Source organism: Schistocerca cancellata, chromosome 2 (genome assembly GCF_023864275.1).
Source record: "Schistocerca cancellata isolate TAMUIC-IGC-003103 chromosome 2, iqSchCanc2.1, whole genome shotgun sequence".
NCBI lineage: Eukaryota > Metazoa > Arthropoda > Insecta > Orthoptera > Acrididae > Schistocerca > Schistocerca cancellata.
In genome coordinates, this window is record NC_064627.1 from 221684431 (window position 1) to 221709750 (window position 25320).

The 25320-nt window shown below is 43.7% G+C and overlaps 1 protein-coding gene across 1 annotated transcript in view; it reads left to right on the forward strand.

Moving 5' to 3' along the window:
- The window catches only part of LOC126161548 (protein Wnt-6-like), a 651979-nt gene extending 627415 nt beyond the window's left edge, over positions 1-24564 (forward strand). Inside the window, exons 5-7 of the mRNA XM_049917481.1 lie at positions 11887-11905; positions 13241-13390; positions 23252-24564. Coding sequence (XP_049773438.1) covers positions 11887-11905; positions 13241-13390; positions 23252-23713 — 631 coding nt within the window. The 3' untranslated portion in view covers positions 23714-24564. The remainder of the gene's footprint in view (positions 1-11886; positions 11906-13240; positions 13391-23251) is intronic.
- The last annotated feature ends 756 nt before the right edge of the window (positions 24565-25320 follow it).

The following is a 25320-nucleotide window of genomic DNA, read 5'->3' on the forward strand; positions in this document are numbered from 1 at the left end:
GTACTCCCCTGTCCACCAAACTCCCCGGTTTTAAACCAAATCCAGAATCTATGCGACCATCTCGATCAGGATGTTCGCGCCAGGGATTCTCAACCGAGAAACCCAGCGCAGTTGGAGTCGGCATAGCAACACATGCCTGTCGGCAACTTCCAGAACCTCAATGACTCTCTTCCTGCAAGTCTCGCAGATCTAAAATGGTTCAAATGGATCTGAGCACTATGGGACTTAACATCTGAGGTCATCAGTCCCGGCCGGCCGGAATGGCCGAGCGCCTCTAGGCGCTACAGTCTGGAACCGCGCGACCGCTACGGTCGCAGGTTCGAATCCTGCCTCGGGCGTGGATGTGTCTGATGTCCTTAAGTTATTTAGGTTTAAGTAGTTCTAAGTTCTAGAGGACTGATGGCCTCAGCAGTTAAGTCCCATAGTGCTCAGAGTCATTTGAACCATTCATCAGTCCCCTAGACTTAGAACTACTTAAACCTAACTAACCTAAGGACATCACACACATCCATGCCCGATGCAGGATTCGAACCTACGACAGTAGCAGCAGCGCAGTTCCGGACTGAAGCGCCTAGAGCCGCTCGGTCACAGAGGCCGGCTGTCTCACAGCGCCCGCGATGCAAAAGGTGTTTATTCAAGCTTTTGACAGGTGGTCACATTTATGTGATTGGGCAGTGTATATTACCCTCTTTTATAGGACTTACACATGTTTTTCAGGGAATTCCAAACAGCAAGCAACTTGCACCGGTTTCCATTGTGGAGCTACAGTGGTGTTGTTTCATTACCATCGGCCTGAATGAGAGGCTATTTTGTAATTTTTCCCCTATTTCTATCCACTTGCTGCACAAAGACTGCGAGCTGCATTTTTCAAACAAGAAACACCAGCAAAAACCTACTTCTGCGTCACACTGTCTGATTAGTTATGTTTTCTTATGGAGCTTCTCATAGTCACTCCTTTTACGTAACGCTGAAATTGCATTACCAAGGGGGAATTATTCAGTGGTTTTTCGTCACTGATCAACAGTCTTTCACGTTACACAGCGGCGGATAGTGCCACTGCGCTTTGATTCAACTCTATTGCTTACATGCTGCAATGGCTCAGGTTCGTGTGTCATTTATGCCGTTTCGATTTTCATATGGCATCCGAGGTACCAGAAATGTTCAAACCTCTTTAGTGCGATTTCATTTAATTTAATGAAAGCAAGTGATTACTTGTTTTCCGAGTAATTGCTTTGTGGACATTTACATAGAGACGATATTGCTGGAGTCCGCTATACCTGGTTTCGGTTCGTCGTTGAATATGTTCTTTGGAAGAACGTGTGACACCTTTTGCGCACGGCAGAGTCCATCTGACTGCAGAAATCGTGTTTGGAGTTTATGATAAGAATTAACAGCAGAAGGTGACAAAGCAGATACTTGATAATTGCTCACTGTCACAGGTACACTTTCCGATAAGCGTGCTGGGTATTTCACTCTGCTCTTCAGTGCAACATCAGGATCCTGGAGGACATACCACATAACCTGGTGGGGCACACAATCGAACATTTCTTAAAACTGATTAAAGCTAGTGCAAGGGATCTTCTTCGTGTTCTTTTACCAGTTACTCGACTGCAATAATTACCGCAGCCACGCGGGATTAGCCGAGCGGTCTGAGGCGCTGCAGTCTTGGACTGTGCGGCTGGTCCCGGCGGAGGTTCGAGTCCTTCCTAGGGCACGGGTGTGTGTGTTTGTCCTTAGAATAATTTGGGTTAAGTAGTGTGTAAGGTTAGGGACTGATGACCTTATCAGTTAAGTCCCATAAGATTTGACACACATTTGAACATTTGAATTACCGCATTTGTACCATATCCGTCGATAAAGCCCTACTGATAGACTGACAATTTCACATTGACTTGGAATGGATATTGAAAGATACGTTCAAAAAGAGCAAACAAATTGGATGGATGGCCTTTGCTTCTCAGAAAGTGTGTTGTTGTGATATTTGACAGCCAGTCGGCACGTATGCAGCCAGAGTACACAATGGTATTGAAGTATTCATTTATTTTTCCAAAATTCTCCGCGCTGACCATTACGTCCTGGTTCCTTAAATGTCTTCGTGTCGCTTACGGCCCTTGATACTTTGCTAGTGAGAGTTGATGCAACTGGCCCAGCGAATGTTGATAGTTTTCCTAAATACAAGAACAACTATGCCCTTCCGAGCTTTGGTTCAAGGCATTTAAAATAAGCTGCTCGACCATCTGTATAATTTTGACTTTTAGTGCATTACAGAACCTGTGTATATAACAGTACATACGGCAGTGGGGATGAAGTGGGAATGGGAAACTCAGTTCGAAAGCACCAGTATCGTATACATACACAGCCTGTTGCTTCTGTTTGTTTTCCTTTTCTATTATACACCAGTGTTGTGACTGGTTTCGTCCAACTCTTCCGGCCTTGCGTTCTTTTAATGTCTGCGTAATAATTACATAATTGTCTCCACTACTTTTCCACTAGGGTCTTCCATAGACGATTTTCTTCGTTTGTTCTTTTTAGTACTTATTAATTTCATACATTTACTGTCTACTTTATTTTTGTACTCTCCGATAGCGCCACATTTAGAATGCTTCCAGTTTCTTCTTCCTCGGTTTTCCGATGATCCACCCTTTCTAATTTGTTTTGTTTTAACCAGGAAGACAAAACAACAGTGTTCCTGGCCCCTGTTGCCAACACCGAAAGTCAGTTTAGGTGCGGTAGCGCTCTCTTTCACTCTAGTAAAGCCCACCAGCACTCTTAAAACTAAAAGTGTCCCTTTGTATCTCTGTTAGCCACAATTTCTTCAGAATTTATTAACCTAAATATTTTATGCCTTTTGGCCTCCAGTGCTTCGCTTTGAAAGATTAAATGTGTTGCGGTTTAATCCCTGTACCATAGTTTACCCTTACGGGCTTTCTGGTGTATTTCTATCGTGCGCAGTTGTTTCTTGAAGTGCGCATCATTAAACTGACCATGAATTTAATCTGCTTCCTGTTCAAATCTAGGATCACAGAACTTCTCTTTAAATATGATTTAGGCATCATTAGCTTGCCATTTTGGTTTTTTGTTTTCGGGTTTCCTAACCCAGCTATGTAGTTTAGATCTTACAATCGCTTTAGTGGTAGATTGGAGGGGTGCCGGTCCAATAACTGCAGTCGTTATCCCTGCCGTGGCTCGTCTATCAACCAGGTGACCAGAACCAACAGCTGGTTTCCTCTGCTACTTTCCCACTGTCTCATAAGAATTTAATGGCTTTCTGCAACGATCTTGGATGTCATTGTAGGGGATGATAGAGATTTCACAGCTACTTGCCTGTCTGAGTGAATGTAGGTGCTACAATTCTTGTCAAGAAGATAGAATAAAAGACTACGCAACTCCTCGAAGATGTCAATGTAGGTGTAACAACAATAAACTAACAATTGCCGCAAATAAAACGGTGCACTTACTACTGAAAGACGAACTTAAGAGAAAGCCCAGCAAATTAAAGAGCAAAGAGATAGATCAGCTATAATAAAATGTTTTCATATATGTAGCAACGTGTTGTGTAACACCTGTAATTTAAATTAAATAATTGTTTATTAAGCTTAGATAAAGTTTTACCTTACAGACAACACAAACACCATGCATACAACACGTAGAAATAAGGAAGTAAAAGATGTACAACTAAATCACATGTGACCTGTAACAAATGTAGTATAAGAGTAATAAAGATACAAGTCAACACATTTAAATTTGTCAGATGAATGTGAAAGATTCATTTTGCATTCCCGTTTCTTAATTACTTTTAAGTCTCTAAGTATTTAAAGCTGCAATACTGTTAATATTGTTCAAGAGTATAAAAAATAAGAAGAGAACAAATAGGTTTCACATTCTGTATATGTACAATTTTATATTGTGAACATCCGACTTGTCTTAGTAACAAGATAGCAGGTCGTTTGTAAATGGCAGCAAATAAAACTAAAAAAAGGAAAAAGATCGTAGTAACACGTACAGAGATTCTCCCCGTCACACTGATAGCGAATCTCTGTACCTGGAATAACGCTTCCGCCGGCCGCGGTGGTCTAGCGGTTCTAGGCGCTCAGTCCGGAGCCGCGGGACTGCTACGGTCGCAGGTTCGAATCCTGCCTCGGGCATGGATGTGTGTGATGTCCTTAGGTTAGTTAGGTTTAAGTAGTTCTAAGTTCTAGGGGACTGATGACCATAGGTGTTAAGTCCCATAGTGCTCAGAGCCATTTGAACCATCAATAACGCTTCCCTAGAAACTTTGCGCTCTCTAGTCTGCTCTTTACTCCGTATATCCCAGCTTCGGCATCTTCTTCTCTTCCAGACTCGTCAGTAAAACAGACTACGTAACCTGCACGAGATAATAGTCCCTTCTTCCACTGTTCCCACCTTCCTACTATTATGGTGAAGGATTTATTGAAGTAGCTGGAAGTTACTGTATAGTCATTCACCACTGCCGCAACTATTTCTGTGTCTACCACATTCATTACTCTGGATGTCCTTCATATTTCCAGTTTTCAGCCTGTATGACCCTCCTGCGAAATCCATATAATGAAGTATGTCCAGTGTGGTACCCATGCTCGCATTATTCCCCCATACTGCAACTCCACAAATTATCAAAAGTCTGATTGCTGAGACGCGTACCCAATCCTCGTCCTTACTTCCACACAATGTTGTCCTCCAGACGTAGAACTGTCAGGAACTTCTTCCTCATTTCCCCATATGTATACCTGTCGCAGTGGAACCCCTTTACTGAAACAAACTTTCTTCGATTGTGTGAATCAATATATGACGGTTTGCTTGCTCTCGCCTTACTAATGTGCAGGTCACTCAGCCAGACTTGTCATCATATGGAGTTTTCTTTTTAAAATATTTTCTTGCAATATTCGGTTATAGTTCATTGGCGGGTACGTACCAAGTAAGCTAGTCGCCTCAAAAGTCATTCATTTGCTTGAAGTGCTGACGACGAATCTATCCCCTATGCACTCGATATGTGCTGCCAATAGGGAAAGTGCAAGAGCAGGAGCAGGACCGTTAGAGGAGTATCGAGTAAAGTCGTACTGCTCTGTCTTGTACCGGCTCCAAGCTAGCAATCCCGTCTTTTCTCCCTGCTCTATTGTGGACTTAAGTCCGAAACGGCGTAGTTAAACTCATATTTCCCGGCCCCGACAAGAATGGCAACTTTGTGTAACCAACCTGGACGCGACCAACTGAGCCCTTCAAAAGGAATAAACTTGTTCATGAAACGTGAGAAACTCTCACAATTCATCACTCCCAAAAGATCCCATAACTTATCTATCCTGTTCAAGCTCTCTGCACCTACATAGTTATCTGGGTTCCTACATGGAAATATCTTTGACTACTTCATCACTAATTTTGTTGTTAGGCAAGCTATTACTATCTCTTCTACTATAAGGGTCGATAAAAAAGCTTCCGTTCGAAAGCCGTACAATCTAGAATCGGTATGCCAATCGGGCAAAATCGCCATGAGCATTGAGGCTACCGTGCCACCGACGCACCAGGTTGAAGATATCCGTTTGGTAAATCAGCGTTCTTGCTGCGTGCGGAAGTGCATAGCTCCCTAACTGCTTGGTGCACATCCTCAACCGAAAGGAATCGTCGACCCTTCAAGGCAACTAGTAAAGCATCCAAGGCGTGATAATTGCATGAGGAAAGTTTACCACTATAGGGAGGATCTCCCACTTGAGTCGCCGTAACTTCTTCATTACGACTTTTGTGATACGGGAGAGTGCATTGCCATGAAGCAACAGTACTCATTGGCGACCCATTCCACAACGGTGCTTTTCGACAGACATGCTGCCCCATAAACATTTTTAATTCTCAGATAGGTATCTTCCAGCGTTTTTTATTTGGCAGCCAAGAAAAGAATAAAGGCAAGTTGATCCTGTTTGGAAACACCTGGTAATAATGTCGCCATAGTTAACGTTTCCGCACGTATCGCATGCACGTCGGAAAGACACGATTACCAAACGTATACCTTGCCCACATATCCTTCCTTATACACTGATGAGCCAGAACATTAAGACCACTGTTCACTGCGAAAATGAATGCCTGCTGGTGGCGTTGCGAGCACGTGACGCAGTAAGAAAAGAACGTAAGCGTAAGAGAGACGAATTGGCACTCATTCTAGCGAAGATACGGCTCGCAAATGCGGAAATCCACTGATATAAGTACACTACTGGCCATTAAAATTGCTACACCACAAAGATGACGTCCTACAGACGCGAAATTTAACCGACAGAAAGAAGATGCTGTGATATGCAAATGATTAGCTTTTCAGAGCATTCACACAAGGTTGGCGCCGGTGGTGACACGTACAACGTGCTGACATGAGGAAACTTTCCAACCGATTTCTCATACACAAACAGCAGTTGACCGGCGTTTCCTGGTGAAACGTTATTGTGATGCCTCGTGTAAGGAGGAGAATGGCGTACAATCACGTTTCCGACTTTGATAAAGGTCGGATTGTAGCCTATCACAATTGCGGTTTATCGTATCGCGACATTGCTGCTAGCGTTGGTCGAGATCCAATTACTGTTAGCAGAAAACGGAATCGGTGGGTTCAGGAGTGTAATACGGAACGCCATGCTGGATCCCAACGGCCTCGTGTCACTAGCAGTCGAGATGACAGGCATCTTATCCGCATGGCTGTAGTGGATCGTGCAGCCACGTCTCGATCCCTGAGTCAACAGATGGGGACGTTTGCAGGACAACAACCATCTGCACGAACAGTTCGACGACGTTTGCAGCAGCATGAACTATCAGCTCGGAGACCATGGCTGCGGTTACCCTTGACGCTGCATCATAGACAGGAGCGCCTGCGATGGTGTACTCAACGACGACCCTGGGTGCACGAATCGCAAAACGTCATTTTTTCGGATGAATCCAAGTTCTGTTTACAGCATCATGATGGTCGCATCCGTGTTTGGTGACATTGCGGTGAACGCACATTGGAAGCGCGTATTCGTCATCGCCATACTGGCGTATCACCCGGCGTGATGGTATGGGGTGCCATTGGTTACACGTCTCGGTCACCTTTTGTTCGCATTGACGACACTTTGAACAGTGGACGTTGCATTTCAGATGTGTTACGACCCGTGGCTCTACCCTTCATTCGATCCCTGCGAAACCCTACATTTCAGCAGGATAATGCACGATCGCATGTTGCAGGTCCTGTACGGGCCTTTCTGGATACAGAAAAAGTTCGACTGCTGCCCTAGGCAGCACATTCTCCAGATCTCTCACCAATGGAAAACGTCTGGTCAATGGTGGCCGAGCAACTGGCTCGTCACAGTACGCCAGTCACTACTCGTGATGAACTGTGGTATCGTGTTGAAGCTGCATGGGCAGCTGTACCTGTACACGGCATCGAAGTTCTGTTTGACTCAACACCCAGGCGCATAAAGGCCGTTATTACGGCCAGAGGTGGTTGTTCTGAGTACTGATTTCTCAGGAGCTATGCACCCAAATTGCGTGTAAATGTAATCACATGTCAGTTCTAGTATAATATATTTGTCCAATGAATACCTGATTATAATCTGCATTTCTTCTTGGTCTAGCGATTTTAATGGCCTGTAGTGTAGTTTTGACAAAGGGCACATTCCTATGGCGCTGTGGCTGGAACTGAGAATTTCTGAAAAAACAAAGCCGATCGCCTGTTGGCGTACTACTGTCGTGAGCGCCTAAAGAACCTGGTTGAAGGATGGTGAAAATAAGGAGTAGGCCGTATGGTTTTGGACGATCACGTCTCATCCAAAACGTAAAGGTCGGAGAATCCCCCGTGTGTAATCCAGAATTGACATAAATCTGACGAAAGTGTACAATGCTGGCGCAGACGCAAGTGCTACGGAGCACATCTTTCAAAGGCCATTGTTGAATATTGTGCTCCACATCAGAGGTGCCCTAACTGTTCCAGTATTGACCAAAAGACATCATCAGTTATGATTCCAATGATACAGCATCATTGAATTGTCACCGTGGATCAATAGAAACGTGTCACCTGTCGAATGAACCGCATTCTTATTACACCAGGTCCATCTTTGGATCCTTACACGTCATGCAGGCGAATGGCTGCACGAAACATGCATCGGGCCACAGATGCAGGTCGGTGGGAGCAGAATTATGTTGTGGGGTATACTGAGTTGGGATTCCATTCGATCTATGGTGCTAATCGAAGGCAACATGACAGCAATGAACTACCTGAATATTATTGTGGACTACACGCATCGATTTGTGCTTGAAGTCTCCCCCTACGGTGATGATAACTTCCAGCAGGATAACTGTTCGTGTTGCAAGGTCAGAATCGTGCTACAGTGGTTTGAGGGGCATTATAATGAGCTCCTACTGATGTCTTGTCCAGCGAATGTGTCTGATCTGTAACCGTCGGAACATACACTGAAGCATCAAAGAAACTGGTATAGGCATGCGTATTCTAATACAGAGATATTTAAACTGGCAAATACGACTTGTGGTCGGCAATCTCTATATACGACAACAAGTGTCAGGCGCAGTTGTTAGATCGGTTACTGCTGCTACAGTGTCATGTTACCAAGATTTAAGTGAGTTTGAACGTGGTAGATGGGAAACAGCATCTCAGAGCTTGCGATGAAGTGGGATTTTCCCGTACGAATATTTCACGAAGTGTACCGTAAATATCAAGAATCCGGTAAAACATAAAATCTCCGACATCCTTGTAGCCGGAAAAAGATCCTGCAAGAACGGAACCAACGATGTTTGAAGAGAATCGTTCAACGTGACAGAAGTGCAACCCTTCCCCAAATTGCCGTAGATTTCAATGCTGGGCCATCGGCAAGTGTCAACGTGCGAACCATTCAACGAATCATCATCGATATGGGTTTTCAGAACCGAAGGCCCACTCGTGTACCCTTAATGACTGCACGACACATAGCTTTACGCCTCGCCTGTGCCCATCAACACCGCCATTGGGCTGTTGATGACTGAAAACATGTTGTCTGGTCGAACGAGTCTCGTTTCACATTGTATCGAGTGGATGGACGTGTACGGGTATGGAAACAACCTCGTGAATCCATGGACCATGCATGTCAGCGGGGGAGTGTTCAAGCTGGTATAGGCTCTGTAATACAGTGGGGCGTATGTTGTTGGAATGACATGGGACCCCTGATACCTCTAGATATGCCTCTGACAGGTGACACGTACGTAAGCATCCTGTCTGATCACCTTCATCCATTTATGTCCATTGTGAATTCACATGGACTTGGGCAATTTCTGCAGGACAATGCGACACACCACACGTCCAGAATTGCTACAGAGTTGGTCGAGGAACACTCTTCTGAATTTAAATACTTCCGATGGCCACCAAACAGCCCATTCGTGAACATTATTGAGCATATCTGGGATGCCTTTCAACTTGCTGTTCAGAAGAGAACTACACTCCCTCGTACTCTTACCGATTTATGGACAGCTCTGCAGGATTCATGGCGTCAGTTCCCTCCAGCACTACTTCAGATATTAGTCGAGACCATGTCACGTCGTGTCGTGGCACTTCTGCGTGGTCGCGGGGACCCTATACGATATTAATCAGGTTCACCTGTTTCTTTGGCTCCTGAGAGTATATCGAGCGCCAGTTGCGTGACCAAAAATCACTATCCCCTAATTTGCGGTAACTGCTTGACCTGTTCGTAGACATCTGGTGCTAGGTACTTCTGGAATCATATCAAGCAGAGTCTTTGTTGTACTGTGCTTGAGAAGTGGAACAACACGCTCCCAAACAGGTGGTCATAATGTTTTGTTTCATTGGTGTATACCCGAATCAGAGTCGTGCTACGTTGCAATAGGTTGCAGGAACGCCCTCAAATGGAAATCGGCTTCAAATGTTTGTGATTGTCTCTTTTACTCCCCTCCACTCCTTCTCCTGCACCTTCGTATAGGTTTAGTCAGTTAGTTACATGTTTCATAGATCATTTTATCGAAATGATGTGGAACGAGTCAGTTTATAGGTATGTGTACATGACTGGTATTAACGTTAATGAAGAAAGTATTATTTTTATTCCCACCCTATGCAACTTCACTTAATTTTTATAAATATTTCACAATTTTTTTTTTTTTTTTTTTTTTTTGCCACCAGTTTTTAAGTAGAAATTCGTCAATGAAACAGAAAGAGCTGTGAAGAAGAAAAGATTTTAAATTAGATTTAATACTTGCTTCGCTACCTGTCATACATTTTCTGCTATTGGGCAAATGATCGAAAATTTTTGTTGTTGCTTATTGGGCTTATTTCTGAGCCACTAACTGTTTTAACAACGCGTAGTACAGGTCGTTGTTCCCTTTAGTGTTGTACGTATGGACGTCACTGTTCTTCTCAAACTGTGATGGTTTATTTGTGACGAATTTCATTAGTGAATATATGTTTTGCGGCGGCGCAGTTAAATTGTTTGCTCCGCAAAGAGGTACCTACATGACGTCTGTGGGTGAACACCACATATTAATACTACTGCTCTCTATTGTACAATCAGTACTATCTTTATAAGTGACGAGTTGGCCCAGTAAATATGTAAAATACTTCAGGAGGTTTGTACGTTTGCTTACGACATCAGTATTTGTGTTGCTGAACTTAACTGTTTGAAAAGCTCAACAATACGCTTCTTCCACTTTAAGTTTTCACCAGTATGTAAAACCAAAGATTTGGAGCAATGTACCCTATTTACTGACTCCTGCTTATGCGCTACATCGATCGTTGGTATGAATCTATTTGTTAAAAACTGAATGTAGTGTGATTTTTCAAAATTTTGGGAGAGTTCATTATCAGACAGCCAGTAATAATTGCTTGCCAAATACCAGTTACTATCTCTTTTGTTGCCTTGTCTCTAATGGGTTTTATTACAACACTAGTGTCGTCTGCAAAAGTCCCAACTTTGCTTGCTGAATGTTATGCAGAAAGTCATTTAAATATACAGGGTGGTCAATTGATAGTGACCGGGCCAAATATCTCACGAAATAAGCACCAAACGAAAAAACTACAAAGAACGAAACTCATCTAGCTTGAAGGGGGAAACCAGATGGCGCTATGGTTGGCCCTCTAGATGTCGCTGCCATAGGTCAAACGGATATAAACTGCGTTTTTTTAAATAGGAACCCCCATTTTTTATTACATATTCGTGTAGTACGTAAAGAAATATGAATGTTTTAGTTGGACCACTTTTTTCGCTTTGTGATAGATGGCGCTGTAATAGTCACAAACGTATAAGTACGTGGTATCTCGTAACATTCCGCCAGTACGGACGGTATTTGCTTCGTGATACATTACCCGTGTTAAAATGGACCGTTTACCGACTGCGGAAAAGGTCGATATCGTGTTGATGTATGGCCATTGTGATCAAAATGTCCAACGGGCGTGTGCTATGTATGCTGCTCGGTATCCTGTACGACATCATCCAAGTGTCCGGATCGTTCGCCGGATAGTTACGCTATATAAGGAAACAGGAAGCGTTCAGCGGCTTGTTAAACGGCAACCATGACCTGCAACAAATGATGATGCCCAAGCAGGTGTTTAAGCCGCTGTCGCGGCTAATCCGCACATCAGTAGCAGACAAATTGCTCGAGAATCGGGAATCTCAATAACGTCGGTGTTGAGAATGCTACATCAACATCGACTGCACCCGTACTATATTTCTATGCACCAGAAATTGCATGGCGACGACTTTGAACGTCGTGTACAGTTCTGCCACTGGGCGCAAGAGAAATTACGGGACGATGACAGATTTTTTGCACGCGTTCTACTTAGCGACGAAGCGTCATTCACCAACAGCGGTAACGTAAGCCAGCATAATATGCACTACTGGGCAACGGAAAATCCGCGATGGCTGCGACAAGTGGAACATCAGCGACCTCGGCGGGTTAATGAATGATGCGGCATTATGGGAGGAAGGATAATTGGCCCCCATTTTATCGATGGCAATCTAAATGGTGCAATGTATGCTGATTTCTTACGTAATGTTCTACCGATGTTAGTACAAGATTTTTCACTGCATGACAGAATGGCGATGTAGTTCCGACATGATGGATGTCCGGCACGTAGTTCGCATGCGGTTGAAACGGTACGGAATAGCATATTTCATGACAGGTGGATTGGTCGTCGAAGCACCTCATGTTCACCGGATCTGACATCCCCGGATTTCTTTTTGTGGGGAAAGTTGAAGGATATTTCCTATCGTGATCCACCGACAACGCCTGACAACATGCGTCAGCGCATTGTCAATGCATGTGCGAACATTACGCAAGGCGAACTACTCGCTGTTGAGAGGAATGTCGTTACACGTATTGCCAAATGCATTGAGGTTGATGGACATCATTTTGGGCATTTATTGCATTAATGTGGTATTTACAGGTAATCACACTGTGACAGGGTGCGTTCTCAGAAATGATAAGTTCACAAAGGTACATGTCTGACATTGGAACAACCGAAATAAAATATTCAAACGTACCTACGTTCTGTATTTTAATTTAAAAAACCCACCTGTTACCAACTGTTCGTCTCAAATTTGACTATTACAGCGCCATCCATCACAAAGAGAAAAAAGTGGTCCAACTAAAACATTCATATTTCTTTACGTACTACACGAATATGAAACAAAAAATGGGGGTTCCTATTTAAAAAAACACAGTTGCTATCCGTTTGACCAATGGCAGCGCTATCTAGCGGGCCAACCATAGCGCCATCGTGATTCCCCTTACAAGCTAGACAAGTTTCGTTCTTTGTAGGTTTTTCGTTTGACGCTTACTTCGTGAGATATTTGGCCCGGTCACGATCAGTGGACCACCCTGAATATAAGGAACAGGAATGGACAAAAAAATTTGACCCTGTGGACTCACTTCGTGATTTTTTTTTCAGTCACCAATATTTTCTTTCCTTTGGACATCGTTTGAATTATCAGAACAGCCTTCCGCTTTATTTATCCGTATACCATGCTGTGTGATAAATAGGCTGTCCTTCCCTTTCGACAGTTCTAAGTTGTCCTCACATTCGTTCTCGAAAGGCATTAGTGCGACACGGTTCTGGCGGTTGGCAGGTAGCGGCCGCATGGGACCGCTGCCACCCGAGCACCCGGCGTCGGTGCTGCCGCCTGGGGCGGCGGGGGCGTCTGCGGGGGCGCCTTCGGTGGCGGCGGCGCTGCCCCCGGGAGCGGGGGCGCACCAGCAGCTGCCGCAGCCGCAGCAGCCGGGACAGGCCGCCGAGGGCGAGTGGCAGTGGGGAGGCTGCGGCGACAACGTCAACTTCGGCTACCGCCGCTCCAAGGACTTCATGGACGCGCCCTACCGCCGGCGCTCCGACATCAAGACTCTCGTCAAGCTGCACAACAACGACGCCGGCCGCCTGGTGAGTAGGCAGCCCCGCGCAACACGCACTGGTTTGTCGATGGGGGAAGGGGGACGGAGCGGGCCAACACTTCCCTAGTGCGGTGGCGCTCGTTTCCGATCTGGCCGGTTCAAATTGAGGTGGTGGAAGAAAATATCTTCGTCGTCAGTATTTGGCAGGAAATGGAGAAAGAGGCGCTGGAACACAGTTCCTGATCACCCGACTTAGCATCAATGTCTTGGATTGAATTCGAAACCGTACTGTCTCGTGAAGTGATAGCGAGTGACACTCACCCGCCGGTCGGATGGGAGCGCTAACAAGGGGAGGCCACGACGTTTGGAACGCGGATTTACTGCAGACTTCGTACACTCGTGGTACTCCATGAGGACAACAAAATGTGTAAGCAGTAGCGCGTACTTCTCAAGCGTTATTAAGAAAATCGCAAGATAATTTAGGTCGTCAAATATATACCTGTGCGTGGCCATTTTTACCATGAAGAGGCGGCAGCTGAGTGGTTAGCGTTCAAGCCCCAAAATCACTGGATCGAGTCCCGTTCGTCTGTTTCTTCTTTTTCTTTTATTTTCAACACAGTCATTTTCTTTACTATGTATATTACAATTGATATAATGGGGAAAATACGTGTAATCGGATGAACTTTTATTAAATTTACAATGTTATTTGGAAGTCTACTAATTTTTATTATATACAAATAATGTAATATCCAGAACTATCGACTAGTAAACGACCAAACGCATAAAGTGATACTAAAAATGTATACTTGTCCGTGATTTGAGAAATCCCTTATACCTGGAAGGAGCCCGAAACTACTTGTTACCTCCAAGTTTTGACAGGCACAGACGGCTTCCGAAAGATGTACAATTAATCATCGCTTTCGACATTACAAGTTGCATGATGGTATTTTTCGTAAAAATATGGAAAACAAAGTTAAACGACAACTGCCGCACTGAATAAATGCTATGTTTCCGCATAGGCAAGGTCTTTTGGCGTTTTCCGTGGAAAAACAAACCTTGTTAACATTTTCAAGAATCTCTCTTTCAGACGATAATTTGGAAGCAAACCATGCACAACGCAGTATTTCCTTAAAAATCGGCGCTGATAATTGGTTATGCAGTATCGAGTGTATTTTAATAGCGTCTTCCGAGAAGCAATTCTCGTTCTCTTTCGATTAAATACGAACAGATCTGAAGACACGGACAACCATACATTTTCAGTATCACTTCATGCGTTTTGTCGTTTACTAGTCGATAGTTATGAATATTATATTATTTGTGACAATAAATATTAGTATACTGCCAAATAACATTGTAAATTTAATAAAAGTTCATCCGTTTATACGTATTTTTCCCATTATATCAATTGTAACATAAATAGTAAAGAAAATGACTGTGTTGAAAATAAAAAAAATAAAAACTGACGAACAGAACTCGATCCAGCGATCCAGTAGCTTGAACGCCAACAACTTTTTTTTTTTTAAATTGTTCTATAATGTTTGTTGAAGTTGTTCAGGGCGGACGTCCGATGACACCCGTTCAGTTTGTTCGTTGATCCGTTCGCTCAGTTTTATTTGTTAGAAGGGGTTGCTAACGTTCTGACCGAACACGCTGACCTACCGCGCCGGCAGCACTCGGCTATAGCCGCTTCATGGTAAAAATGGCCATGCAGAGATTATATATTTGACGACCGAAATTATCTTGCGATTTTCTCAGTAACGCTTGAGAAGTACGCGCTACTGGTTACACAGTTTGTTGTCCTCATGGAGTACTACGACTGTATGAAGTTTACAGTAAATCCGCGTTCCAAACGTTGTGGCCTCCCCTTGTAAGACCGGTGGCACATCGACACCACACTTTGCACACACCCACCAGTAAACTACACTCATCAGATGCGCGTTAAGACACAACTCTTTTACACCATAGGAGAGGGTGTTTATTTCTTTCACAGGAGAAGAACAACGAAGGCTTGCCATCTGCCACAAGGCTTCGTATACGAATCTCTTGCATTTGGTAAATGACCGCCATTACTCATTTATCATCTTCTGCCCATTTGCTGTTCTTTAAGATTTCTCCAAGTTTCACAGTCTTCAGCTTTTCACATCTAAGTTTGTCTCGTTTATTTTCTGCCGTCGTCAACCCATATTTCATTAGATCATCATCTAGGTTATTTCGTATCGCAACTCAAAACAAAGTGTCTCCTTCTTCCATCTCCCATCATTTCATATCCTTACACACCTAGCCCATCTCCATATCAGTTTCATAACGTTGATCGTGGAGTCCTCTAATTCTATATTTTCTGTTATACATTTGGCTCTTTCCTGTCACTTCTTGTTAAGTCCAACATGATCTCTCCATTGCTCAATGCGCTACTGTAAACTTAGAATTGCTTGCACATAAGAGGTCCATGTTTGACTTCCGTAAGCTAATTTGCAGGTACATACTAGTTTCGTGTATGGCACATTTTGAACTACAGCTACTTATTGAGCAGGTAACTGTTTCATTCACAATGTGACAGCGGCTTGAGTAATAAGTAGCTGCAAATTACAACTGATAGTGAAAGCAGTACTCCATGACGGTAGGGAGTCTAGTTCTTTAGCATAATGTAGGATCGATGTTGTCTAACACACAGCACCACAATCGCCTTTGGACCAGAAGGAAAGGCATACTAAGCGTATCCAATACGTGGGCTTTAGAATGTTTTGACTGAGTATTAAATCAAATACAACTAGAGACAGTTGCCATCAGTCGTTCATAAAATTCACGTTAGTTTCGTAAAATGCTTCCTGAGCCTTTTCTGGCACAGCTTCAGATTAGAGTCGCAGACGTTAAGCTATTCAGACTTACAACCTAATGACTAGCGTAGGTATCCGTAATCACATTTCAGATAGACAGTCATCCTGCATACCTCTTGTCTTATATCATTTATTTGTACAATCTGATATTTATTTTACATATTTGCAAATTTGTTGTTTTGGGTAACACACCTGCACCAACGATACGTGGAGAAGTGTCAACTAGCATGCGTCTTCTGCCAACTTTTCCGCATACATCTTCGAGAACAACATGTGACTAGACTACGAACAAAATTGTGTAGATATACTTCACGGTGACTCTTTATATGAAACCTTTTTTAAATCCTTTATAATTTTTCTTAAGCTACCTCCTAGTTTTGTTACATCCCATGTGCAGTTAAGTTTGGGGAAATTTGGGGTCAGTGGAAGAAGGGGAATGGACGCTTTGAGCTGTCAAAATCCTAAAACTTAGAAAATGAAGTAAACGAGTCAACTTCGGCAAATATTACTTCTGCAGGCCAGAGTCACTGATTACCTAATATAGGCAGTCTGTTTACTCCATTGCCCTGAACGCGCTCTCATTTCAGACATCGTATTGTGACTGGACAGTGACACCAATTCCAGGTCGCAATGTGACAGTTCAGCGACAGGTAAAGAAAGGGCAAGAGTGCGCCTAGCCGTTCCTTTTGACGCATCGAGTCAGACCACCCCACTCGTTCTTCGTTTTCTAGGCAAGATGGCAGTCATAATGAGTGCAGTGTCTTGATCTTTACTCCTTTTATAAAAGAGAATTTATTTCCAAAGGTAATACAAACATGAAATAACTGGAAACAATCTGCCATCTATCAAAGGAACGCTAATAGTTTTCTGTTACAATTTCCAGATGTGTAAGTTAACTGAGAACCAGTGTCTTACACTAGCAGAGCAGCGAGTAACGATTTGCTGGTAGAAAGCAGTCATCCCGATATAAGAATTGCTAACTAGACTGAGAACCTGCATAACAAAATTAGAAGTTCCGTATCAAAATCTGAGGCAGCTAAAGAAATATGCTGAACTTTTCGAACATCCTGCGATCTTTCTTGATGAAACAACGTGTTGTGGAATATTTTTCTGTGCCCCTGAGGCTATTCGTCATGCAAGCTGTGATGAATTTTTATTACCCCCCTCCAGAAGAGCGCATAATTCCTTAAGTTTATATTTTCCCTATTACTGCATACATCGAATTGAGCCTCTATGTCTCTTCTCCAGACGGAGCACTGTATTTATATTTCAAATTTATTTCAAAATTTAATAAATAGGAGTCTGTTAGTTGGAAATTTGGAAATTTGCGGTAAGGTCTTATGGGACCAAACTGCTAAGGTCATCGGTCCCTAAGCTTATACGCTACTTAATCTAACTTAAATTAACTTACGCTAAGGACAACACACACATCCATGCCCGAGGGAGGACTCGAACATCCGACGGGGCGAGCCCCGTGGACCGTGACAGGGCGCCTAGATCACTCGACTGCCCCGTGAGGCTCCTGTTAGTCTCGCGTGCTTAATCAAAAACTGAAAAATCAGTTATGATGCCTGCTCCTGTATCTGTCGCCTTGGAAACAAAAATGAAAAAGACGGATTATTGAATGGTGAGGCGGAATAATAAGATACAAACATTGAAAGGGATGAAGTATGAATCGATCAAATCATAGAAATTATCCCTAATAGGACTTAGTTGTTTTTTTCTAATAAAAGAGCCTCTTTTTTATCAGAGTTTCCTTGAAGACGAGCTCCTTATCGACAAATCCTTCGCAGTGACATGAGAAATCAATATTTCAGTAAGACTTGATATCTGGTTCAAGTCAAAGTAGTCCCATACTCAGGCAATGAGTATTGGGGAGCCGATGCAGGAATCCTGCATCGCCGCTCTTGGCAATGTCCTAGTGGAAGTGGTCTGTCTTTCTTTCCTCCGACCTGTTATGAAGTGTCAAATGTGTGTCTGCGTGGTGTGTATGAGTATGACGAGTGCTTACACAGTTTAGTGTTGGGTATCTGTTGTGAGGCATGAAGGGAAGGGTGAGATTGAAACACGGTGCCGGCACATACCTTACTCCTCTCGAATGACACCAACGGTGACACCGTTTAATGTCCCCATAAAACGGACGGATCACCATAACTGCCGACTGGGGTGGCCGAGCAGTTAGGCGCTACAGTCTGGAACCGCGCGACCGCTACGGTTGCAGGTTCGAATCCTACGTCGGGCATGGATGTGTGTGATGTCCTTAGGTTAGTTAGGTCTAAGTAGTTCTAAGTTCTAGGGGACTGATGACCTTAGAAGTTAAGTCCCATAGTGCTCAGAGCCATTTGAAACATCACCGTAACACCGTTACTTGCCTTCACTTAATAAGACGCTGCGGAGAGGTGTGGAACTTAATCCAAGACAGTAGAGGAGAGACTGGTGATCAGGAACTTTACGTTATCACCTCTTCTCCCCTTGTCGGCCAAATACTGACAGTATAAATTCTCAACCATCAGGGTAACAACGGGCTTACCTCCACGTCGAGAGTGACCACACAGCCGTGAGATAGCGTACGGAGGCGGGTCTTTACCTAGTTAATAAACTGAAAGCTGTAAATCAACTGGTTGAGAGAGGCGTCAAACTCATAGAGGACTACGACGGGTTCCTTCAAAAAAGTAACATACCGATGAAGGGTGTGCTTCAGATTGTATCTGAGTATCACCACCACTTTTCAGTGCATCTTCTTCTTCTTAAGTTGCCAATCCTAAGATTGATTTGCAGCAGCTCTCCATTCAGTGCGATTGTCGGCCAGCCTCTTCAATTCCGTGAAACTTCCGCATCCTAGGTCCTGCATTATCTGGCTTATGTACTTTCTTCTAGGTCTGCCTCTTGCCCTTTTGCCCTCCACAAGGCCTTCCGTTATAGTGTGGAGAAGACTTTCATGTCTCAGAATGTGTCTCATCCATATATCTCTCCTCTTCTTGACCGTCTTCCAAAGAACTGTAACTTCCTCCGCTCTCTGCAGGACTTCTTCATTTGTCATCCTGGCCGTCCATGGAATTTTTAACATCCTTCACAGACACCACATTTCGAATCCTTCAATCCTTCTTCTTTCGTCCTCTCCAAGTGTCCAGGTTTCGCTGCCGTAGAGAAGCACACTCCCAACAAAGGTCTTTATTAACCGCTTCCTTAACGACAGACTTATCATATTTGATGTGAGGAGTCCTTTCCTTTTATAGAATGCAATCTTTGCCTGATTTATTCTACTTATTACATCTTTCCTACTACGACCATCTGATGTTATTCTGCTTCCCAAGTAGACAAAGTCTTGTATTTCTTTCAGCTTCTCTCCATTCAGCCTTATATTCGTAATTGCTTGATTATTTTGTTTGCTTGCAACTAAGATTTTTGTTTTTGACTTATTAATTTTCATGTACCGTGTAGCAAGAGTGTTTTCCATTTCCTCCAACACTACTTGTAATTCTTCCTCATTTTCCGCTAGGACAGCAATGTCATCCGCAAAACGCAGCATATCAACTATTTTTCCCTGGATCCTGATTCCATTAGCTTGTCCTAACTTTTCTCTGACCTCGTCCATTGCTTTCTGTATGTACATATTAAAGAGGACAGGGGAGAGTGCACATCCCTGTCTCACACCCTGTTTGATTTTTGCTTGTTGTTGATGTTCCCCACATCTCACTATTGCCACCTCTTCTTTGTATATGTTCCATATCGTTCTCCTGTCCTTATACTTAGCTCCAGTTTCCCTCAATATCTGGAATAGCTTTTTCCATTCAACCTTATCAAAGGCTTTTTCGAGGTCAATAAATGCTATGTAGGTGTCCTTTCCTTTTTCCATTCTTTTTTCTATTATGAGCCTTAGGGCCATAATGGCTTCTCGCGTACCTCTTCCTCTTCTAAAGCCAAACTGGTCTTCTGTGAGCATGCATTCCACGTTCCCTTCAATTCTTCTGAGGAGGATGGTCGTCAAAATTTTTGATGCATGTGATGTTAGGCTGAGGGTTCTGTATTGTGCACACGATTTTGCTGGCATTTTCTTTGGTAATGGAACAATAATACACTTTTTGAAGTCCTCAGGCAGCTCTCCAGTATCATATATTTGGCAGATTAATTTATACAATTTATCTTTTATTTCTGTTCCAGCTGCTTTGATGATTTCTGCAGTGCATAGGAAAAGAGAATACGAATTACGATTTTTAAAAGTGCACGTGATGTTATTGCCATATCTCCATACCTCCATATATGTTATGAACATGTCTGCATGTTCAACATATCCTCCTCACCTTCTGGATCGATTTCATCCAGATTTTGTACACATTTTACTAACTGTGTGGAAGGAAGTAGGGTGGGAGTAAAAGCCACCCACCTCCCAGTGGGATGAGGTTGGGGGTGAAAGCAGGTGATGGACAGAGAGAAGGGGGGGTGAGGATGTGGACAAGCAAAGTGGGAGCAGAGTGACAGAGAGAGGGGAGGAAGAAATGGACAAATAGAGGATGCAGGAGGAGGTGGACAGGCAGAGGGGGAGGAGGAGATAAAGGGGAGGAGGAGATGGACAGAAAGAGGGGAAGAAGGAGACGATGAGAGAGAGGAGGGGGACAGAGATGGAATAATAGTGGATTGGAATAAATAAACACCCGGTAATGCTGAGTTTCTCAGGTAGTTTACATTTAAAACTTTGTGCAAAATAGTATTTTTGGTTGTACTATTAAAGTTAATGCAGAAATAGTAATAAGTAACTTGAATATATTAGAGCTATTGGTTTCTCCGCTGCCGGTCCGTCTGTAAAACACGCTTAAAGATTAAAAAATGAGTGAGTTTTATATTTGATTTTTCATGTATCGACAAAGAGATATCCTTTCGCTATTAGAGCTCAAATTACAAACAATTCATTGTTTCTTGCAATAAACCCAAACGGTTGCAAGCACTAAGAAAATATCTGAACTTTAGTAGTAGGAGCCACCCCAACCTACAACGACAATGCCGGCCGCTGTGCCGAGCGGTTCTAGGCGCTTCAGTCTGGAACCGCGCGACCGCTACGGTCGCAGGTTCGAATCCTGCCTCGGGTATGGATGTGTGTGATGTCCTTAGGTTAGTTATGTTTAAGTAGTTCTGAGTTCTAGGGGACTGATGACCTCAGATGTTACGTCCCATAGTGCTCAGAGCCATTTGAACCATTTTTACAACGACAATCATATGGGATTTTCCTCGTCATACTGCAGCAGACATACTGTTATTCTTCCACTTGTGAGTCACAGTGGAAGCTCCTGGTAAACTGCTATGTAGAAGATCCCTACCACCTGGTTATGACAATCTAGACTTCGAAACGGTATTGGATTAAATATAAACTTTGTAACGCACGCAGCATTACAAATTTTTTCCTTTGAAAGTTAGGTCCAACTACCCGAGGCGCCATGAACACTGAATTTGCGACACTAAACAGTGCTATGATAGGGGATTCTAGAAAGTGGACTGGCTCAGACACGGTCAACTAATTTGGGCTGCATTTGGTAACTCGCTTGTGTAGCACCTAAAATGAAGGACTATAAGAAATCAAGGATCACTAACGCCTGCTCCCACCTTAGATGTGCAGTCGACTCAAAATTGACGGAATAAGTAGATAACTGAAACATCAGCGTTTTTTGTAATCGTGTATGAGGTCCGAGAACACTTATTTTCCGTGAAACAAAGAAAATAAACATTTACCACTGCCACTTATGTACGCATAATGTTGGGGTGTGGAGGATCTTCGTTCGATTCCTATACACATTCTGTAGTATTTTTTATGTGTATTTTTCCCCATGTGGAAATTGTAGGGGATAGGTGAATTAATAAGTGAAAAATAACAAGGTTGATAAATAACTATGTCAAATAAAGTAAATGAGTGAAGAATCAATAGTTTAAAACTCGTTTATGAAAACAACTGCGGCGGCCCAACGATAGTTTAATTTCATGAGGTTCGTAACTGTAGTTCGCTTCTGGAAACATGGTTGGAATAACAAACCATTGCATCATTTATGATAAACTTGAAGCACCGATTTTTCAATCGTTGTAATGAGTGGTATGCATCAAAATTAATTCCCGAAAAAAATATTTTGAAATGTAAACTAAGTCTGTTTTTCGCCGAATTTTCGAAAGAAACGTTGTAGTTACTCGCAGACTGCTTTCATCAGATGCTCTAATTTTCGCATATACATTTGCTTTGAGCGTTTTATGAGCATTTTTATGAACTTCATAGTTGTCCGAAGGAATGTGAGAATATGTAACATAATGAGTGAAAGAGATATTGTTAAACGAGCGGAATTAAAAATTTTAATTCTTCACTTGTCCCAGTTGTTTTAGAAATTTATTTACTTAACTTCGTATTATTACGTACTGATGTACTTACATTATTAACACTCCTGCGTCCACCAATTTTGATACAGATAAAAACAGTTTTAAAAATACTGCAGAATTTGTATAGGAATGGGACTCAGATGTTTCACTGGGCCGTTTTTCAGCGCCGCTTTCGTTGAAGAGTGACAACATTGGGGGTACACAGCCGGCAGTCGGAAAAGTTTATTTTCCCGACATTTTGGAAAATATGCGTTTAAGGCCCAAAAAATTGTTCAAATGGCTCTGAGCTCTATGGGAGTTAACATCGGAGGTCACCAGTCCCCTAGAACTTAGAACTACTTAAACCTAACTAACCTAAGGACATCACACACATCCATGCCCGAGGCAGGATTCGAACCTGCGACGGTATAGGTAGCGCGGTGCCAGACTGAAGTGCCTAGAACCACTCTGCCACACCGGCTGGCTAATGCCCCTATATATAATTATGAAAATGTTCAGTTTTTCAGCTGTGTACCCATCCCTTCAATTTCTAATGGATTGCACGTCATGAACTTCACCGGTGATTTTCTCAAAACGGGAAGGAGGCTGCGGAAGGGGTTCTGCGAGACAAAATGTCTATTTGGGTGGTACAAAAGCGATCTGTCAAACATGAGCCGAACCGATTGTTCGTGTTTGGGCCGTGTTACGTTCCGGACGTTACACTGAAGCTTTATGTCTTGTTGCAGGCGATCAAGAACTTCATGCGCACCGAGTGCAAGTGCCACGGGCTGTCCGGGTCGTGTACGCTGCGCACGTGCTGGCGCAAGATGCCGCCGTTCCGCGACGTGGGCAACCGGCTGAAGGAGCGCTTCGACGGCGCCGCCAAGGTGATCCCCAGCAACGACGGCCGCTCCTTCATGCCCGAGGGCCCCACCATCAAGCAGCCCGAGCGCACCGACCTCGTCTACTCGGAGGACTCGCCCGACTTCTGCCTGCCCAACCGGCGCACCGGCTCACTGGGCACGCAGGGTCGCGAGTGCAACGCCACTTCCCCCGGCGTCGACGGCTGCGAGCTGCTGTGCTGCAGCCGCGGCTACGACACGCGCGTCGTGCGCGAGAAGGTCAACTGCAAGTGCCGATTCCGCTGGTGCTGCGAGGTCACCTGCAAGACGTGCGTCGAGCGCCGCTCCATCAACACCTGCCGCTAGCCTGCGGGCTGCCGCCACTTGTGCCACTGTGGTTCCACTCTCGCGATCCAGAAACTGATTGGTCGGCCGCTTTCCGGGCTACAGAAATCCACATTATGCCGGGCAGGCAGAATAAAACTGTCCCAGAGAATATTTGATGCACCTGAAGATAGACAACACGGTTTACATCATTCGCCCGAATGGTGTAAGTTGGGGTGCCTACCTTAAGGCGCATGAAATATTTTTCCGGGCCAAATCTATTCTGCCAACCCTGTGGTCGCTTCTAGCACTCCTTAAGTTTCTTTTGACATCCTAATGTATACCTGAGAGCTTTGTACTTTTTTCAGAGTTCTGCCCTCTCGTGAATGTCTCGCAGTAATGTTTAAGTGAGGGACGATTATGTTGACGATACTTACTGCCTGATATAGTTCGCGCCAATCGCACCTGTGCAGAGAGAGAAAGTGATATGGAAACGTGCATGGGATGGGATCGGTGTTCGCATGGCGGTAGTGACGGCGCAGTCACGCTCTATATTGCCGCACCTGTGAAATGTTGCTTCGGACAACAGCCACTAGAACTGCATCCTTACTGAAGAATGGCCAGATCGTAGCCTCGAGGAGAATTTTTATCGCCATCAAGCGCCACTGAATGATAGATGAAACCTCATTAGCTGCTGGAGTCAGTTGCGGATGAGTGGGTAGGGGAGGGGGGAGGTAATGCGCAGAATCGTTGGAAACTGGGCGCATCCAGCAGTACCTACGAGAAAATGTCAAGAAATATCTGAGACTAGCTCGCGGAAACATTTGCACCATTAGTATAGCGTAAGGGAAAAAAAACTGGCCCAGAAGATATTTCACACACCTTAAGATAGGCAACCCAATTTACATCATTCTCTCCTGGCGTGTATGATGTAACTATTGTTGTCTATCTTTAGGCGCATCAAATATCTTCTGGGCCTATTTTTTTTGGGCTACCTTTATTTTGCGCAACCTGTAGATTCCAAGTTGAGTGCTGTCAGCGAAATGTTTCAGTTCTGCTTCCACTCGCCACTAGAGCTAGGCACATGCTAAATATGAAATTAATCGTCAATTACTCCGTTTCCTTTCTCCTGTAAGCCACTGGTGGGGAGGCAAATGACTGTCTATGCTTCTCTATGCCTGCTTTTCTGCACTTGCTATTACGTGCTTGACCTACAGAAATGCAAACAGTGAACAGTAAAAAAAATTATATTCTAATACTAGTTCTCTGAATTTTCCGTTTAATCTTTGACGGAAAGAACATTTACTACAACGATTATAATGCTAGCACTTTCAATACCTTCGTAATACTTTTATTGGGTTCCACCACTTCCTAAAGCTGAATATAATGGGAATATCTTATGTCTGAGGATGGCCAGTAACAGGTCGCAAGAGAATCTCATACGTCCTACTCTTCGCAAGAGCTCTATTCGTCTGTAAAATGCTCCTACTCGACCACCCTAAGCTTTTAGCTTGATATCACTTTGTAAATTTATCAGCACATACGTAATTGACGCGAGAGGGTCTAGAAGTTTTCAAAAACATTTAACTGAATTTTACCACATTATTTGTTCTGTATATTATACAGAGCCCGAATTTGTAGTCGTACTA